At 46.1% G+C, this 5,000-nt stretch overlaps 1 protein-coding gene across 1 annotated transcript in view; it reads left to right on the plus strand.

Moving 5' to 3' along the window:
- Positions 1–5,000, plus strand: part of lama5 (laminin, alpha 5) — a gene marked incomplete at both ends in the record, with an annotated part of 106,990 nt that overhangs the window by 30,108 nt on the left and 71,882 nt on the right. The window contains 3 exons of the mRNA XM_080534387.1: positions 85–202; positions 3,902–4,020; positions 4,356–4,526. Coding sequence (XP_080390513.1) covers positions 85–202; positions 3,902–4,020; positions 4,356–4,526 — 408 coding nt within the window. The remainder of the gene's footprint in view (positions 1–84; positions 203–3,901; positions 4,021–4,355; positions 4,527–5,000) is intronic.

Genomic DNA, 5,000 nt, shown 5'->3' on the forward strand with positions numbered 1-5,000 from the left:
TATCATATTTCATCAAGATTTATATATATATATTTATAAATATTGAGTTCTAACAGCAGTGTTCTGTCTTCTCTCCTGACCCAGCTTTTCCATGTCGCCTACGTTCTCATCAAGTTCGCCAACTCTCCCAGGCCGGACCTGTGGGTTCTGGAACGCTCCATCGACTTCGGGGAGACCTACCAACCCTGGCAGTTCTTCGCCTGTGAGTAGAACCCAGACTATAGAACTATAGAACGCTCACACGTTCTCATTGAATTCTCCCCTTCGGATTCACAGTGTAATATATAAATAATAAATAAATTCCGAACTCTGCCTCGGGAATGATATCAGGGGTGAAGGGTAGCACAATATTGTTTGTGCATTTAACAAAAAGGGCCCATTCTCTGGAAGAGAGTTTTGAAACAGTGACACTTTAGGAATCTGATGCCAGGTTCAAGCCAGCCCAGCTCTTTCTCTTCTCCTCTTTCTTTCTCTCCCTCTTGTTTTTCCTCTCTCCATTTCAAACCCAGTACAGTGTCCCTGTTGTTAGTGTGAGCCCTGTCTGCCATCACTGTAGGTGGCAACACAACCCTGGCCAGCAACTGCAACAACAACAACAACAACAACAACAACAACAACAACAACAACAACAGAAATAAGAACATCAACACTAGGGGTGCAATGGTTCAGTTGGCCCATGGTTCGGTTTGAACATCGGTTTTTGGGTCACAGTTTCGGTTCGGTTTCGGTACGTGTTTTGTGAAAGAAAATGCTACTAGAAACACACTGCTACTAGAAAATGCTAGGAGAAAGAAAATGGTACTATCTATATACAAACTGTTACTTTAATTTATTTTGCTTATACTTATGAAACTTTAACATTCAGACACATTTCAGATGAGTGGTGTATGACTGGTGTATTATAATATAAAGATATACAATTTTAAATAAAATAAAATAAAAATCTAATCTAATATGAAAAATATAAATATATATAAACGAAAATAAAAAAACACAGCGAACCGTACAGTTCAATATAAAATCAACACTAATCAACACTCATATCACACTGCACTCTGCTGGCATTAGAATACATGGTGCTGTATTATGAACATGGTGCTGTTATGAAAAAAAGCATATTCCATCCCATCCCACCAACCTCCCCAAGAGACTCTGTTAGTGTCTGAGCTCAGAAGTGTGTGTGCGTGTGTGCATGTGTGTGTGCGTGTCCGTGTGTGTAACTTACCAGGAACTTAAATCCTTATATATCCATTTGTGTTTATCTTGCCGGTCTTGTGTTTTGTTAAGCGCGTCTGTGAGTCTTTGGGGTATTCTAAGGGTTTAGGGTTTAAAATAGCCCCTCAGGGGGCAAGTGGTGGGTGGGTTGATACCCAGAGATAAAACGAAAAGAAATGTTCATTCTTCTAGCACGACGACTGCCAATGGCCCCTGGCCTGAGCATAGATTACTTTTTCCTGCTATGACTGGTGGATAGATGATTCACCTACTTAGTCAAATGTATTTGTTGTACGTCGCTTTGGAGTTAGGCGTCTGCTCAATGCCAACATGTAAATGTCAATGTAGACCTTCCACCTGACTGGTGGCAACAGCTGTCAATCTAGGTCAGAGTTTCTGGAACATTCCTTACATTTCTGCCAGCCCACCTTCGGTGTATTCCTGCAGTGTGCAGGCCCTGGCTAGACCCAACCTCCCCACAGGATCTCAACACCTCAGACAAGACGGGAGAGGTGGGGGGACAGAGGGGGGACAGAGGGGGGGGAGGGTCTTGGGTGTAGCGTACCTGGGCCTTGCCTCTTCACACCTCCCCTATCTGGGCCCCTCTGACCTGCCATACCCTTACACTAACATGAGTAGAGTGTATCTCTCTCTGTCTCTGTCTCTCTATCTCTCTCTCTCTCTCTCTCTCTCTCTATCTCTCTATCTCTCTATCACTGTGTCTCTTTCTCTCTCTCTATGTCTCTCTCTCTCTCTCCCTCTCCCCCCCCCCCCCCCCCCCTTCACTGCCTAGAGGTAGGTAGAGCAGGGCTAAAGCCATGTTGTAAAAAGTAGCACAGTGCTAATGAGTATCAGCCTGGGAGTTATAAATCCTGTGTCAGAAGTCTTTAAGACCAGCTGTAAACTCTTTTGAAGCTGAATTTGTGCCGGAGCACAAATCCTCCACAAAACTCCATTCTCTCTCTCTCTGTTATTCTGTCTCTTGTTCTCTCTTTCAAGGACAGAAGTGGACGAGCTTGAAAGTATGTAGGGAATGTATGTTGCCTCCATGCTAAAGAGCTCTGAGGAAGAGATCCTGTGAAGTGTTTGTGACCTCCATAATTACCCCTGTTGTTTTATGGACTAAGGCCTGCGAGAGACAGGTGCAGCTATACGGCTACAAGCTGCATGTGACTGGCCGGAAGAATTGGGGTTGACAGTCCGTTTGTCCGTTTTTCTACAGACGTAAAAAGTTCTGAGGAGTTTCCGCCCGTCTGTCCGTCCGTCCGTTTAGCCGATGAGAAACCAGTGACACTGTTAGTTTACTTAGGAGTTCCACAGATCAAATAGTCATCCATGGTGACTTCATACAGAATGTGTCTGTCTGCTTTCTCACCGACGAGGGTAGCCACAGCCTGAGGATGAAGAGGTGTTTGGAGGAGGTTATGATGATGATGACCCTGGATGAAGAGGTGTCGGGAGTGGAGGAGGTTAGGATGATGATGATGATGATGATGAAGAGGTGTAGGGAGGAGGTGATGATGATGATGCTGTCTGATAGAGAGGCTGTGATCCAGGCTAATGAGGAGGAGAGGATTTGCTCTGCTCCACTGCTCCCTCTGAGTTATACTGGTCCTAATGAGACATCAGGTCTGGTCTGGTCTGGAAAAACACTGGGCTGGTACTGATACTCTACTTTACTGTACTCTACTCTACTCTAGAGTATGCTACTCTCTACTGTACTCTACTGTACTATACTCTACTAATCTGTACTCTACTGTACTATACTCTACTATACTGTACTTTACTGTACTCTACTACACTACTCTACTGTACTCTACTATACTGTACTGTACTCTACTATACTGCACTATACTCTAATGTACTCTAATCTACTGTACTATACTCTAATGTACTCTAATCTACTGTACTATACTCTAATGTACTCTAATCTACTGTACTCTAGTCTGTACTACTCTACTGTACTATACTCTACTGTACTCTTCTGTACTCTACTGTACTCAAATATACTGTACTATACTCTACTGTACTCTAATGTACTGTACTCTAATGATTAATCTACTGTACTATACTCTACTGTACTCTAATATACTGTACTATACCCTACTGTACTCTAGTCGTTCTACTCTACTCTACTCTACTCAACTGTACTCAACTCTACTCTACTCAACTGTACTGTTACTATCCTCTACTCAGCTAACCCTCTAGGATAAAACAAGAACACCTGGGATACTCTCAGGTCAAAGGATATGAACCCTCTAGCCTGGGGTGGTCCAGTGGTCTAGCACTGTGGTCTACAGTGCACACATACGCCCATGTCAGCATGGGTTCAAATCTGTCCCATGCTCTGCTGACAGGCCCTCTTCTCCTTACTGTCCTGTCTAGCTTCACTAACTCTATCCAATAAAATGAAAAATATGAGTTGGACTGGTGCACAAAAAAAAAAAAAAAAAGGATATGAACCCAGCCAGACTTGATAACCTCATATTGACTCATTGTAGATAGGAGAGAAAAACCCATAATCATCAGCAGACAGCAGTTGAATTCCCACACCTGCTGTAGCCTGTTCAAGCCAGTGAATGGCATTTTCTTATCAACACATGCCTCAATTCATATCCAAGACAGATTCTTACCATTCCTCTGGCTAATTATCTGTCTGTGTGCTTCTGTCCATGTGCTCTCTCAGCCTCTAAAAGAGATTGCATCGAGCGCTTCGGCCAGAAGACCATCGAACGCATCACCTATGACAGTGACATCATCTGCACAACGGAATACTCCCGCATCGTACCCCTGGAGAATGGAGAGGTGTGTGTGTGTGTGTGTGTACGTGCGTGTGTGTGTGTGTGTGTGTACGTGTGAGTGTGTGTGTGTGTGTGTGTGCATGTATGTGTGTGTATTCATGTCCCATTGTTTGTGTGTGTGTGTGTGAGTGTGTGTGTGTGTGTGTGTGTGTGCATGCGTGAGTGTGTGTGAGTGTGTGTGTGTGCATGCATGTGTGTGTATGTGTGTGTATTCATGTCCCATTGTGTGTGTGTGTGTGTGTGTGTGTGTGTGTGTGTGAGTGTGTGTGAATGTGTGTGTATTCATGTCTCATCGTGTGTGTGTGTGTGTGTGTGTGTGTGTGTGTGTCTCCTCCCCAGGTGGTGGTGTCCCTGGTGAACGGGCGTCCCGGGGCCATGAACTTCTCCTACTCCCCTGTGCTGCGGGACTTCACCAAGGCCACCAACATCCGCCTGCGCTTCCTCCGCACCAACACTCTGCTGGGTCACCTGATGGGCAAGGCCCTGAGAGACCCCACCGTCACACGCAGGGTGGGTAGGGGGGGCCGGGGGTCCTACACAGGGAGAGAGAGGGTAGTGGGTACAGGGAGGGAGGGAGAAGAGGGGCCGGGGGCCCTATACAGGGAGAGAGAGGGTTGTGGGTACAGGGAGGGAGGGAGGGAGGGAGGGAGAGGGGGGGCCGGGGGTCCTACACAGGGAGAGAGAGGGTAGTGGGTACAGGGAGGGAGGGAGAGGGGGTGCCGGGGGCCCTATACAGGGAGAGAGAGGGTCATGGGTACAGGGAGGGAGGGAGGGGGCAGGGGGTTGTCACTGGGGCAACACAGACCCTAGCCTAAAGAAGGGATATTGCTGTTATTTAATTTATTTTGTATTGTGTGTGTGCAAATCAATAAACAAATACAAATAAAAGGGTACTGGGGTGTTTCAGGGGTCACAAACAGGGAGAGAGAGGGGTGGATGAGACACAGAGATGGTAAAGGGAGGGAGGGAGAGACTAGGGGGTTG

The sequence above is a fragment of the Nansenia antarctica genome (assembly GCF_963989245.1).
Source record: "Nansenia antarctica genome assembly, chromosome: 6".
NCBI lineage: Eukaryota > Metazoa > Chordata > Actinopteri > Argentiniformes > Microstomatidae > Nansenia > Nansenia antarctica.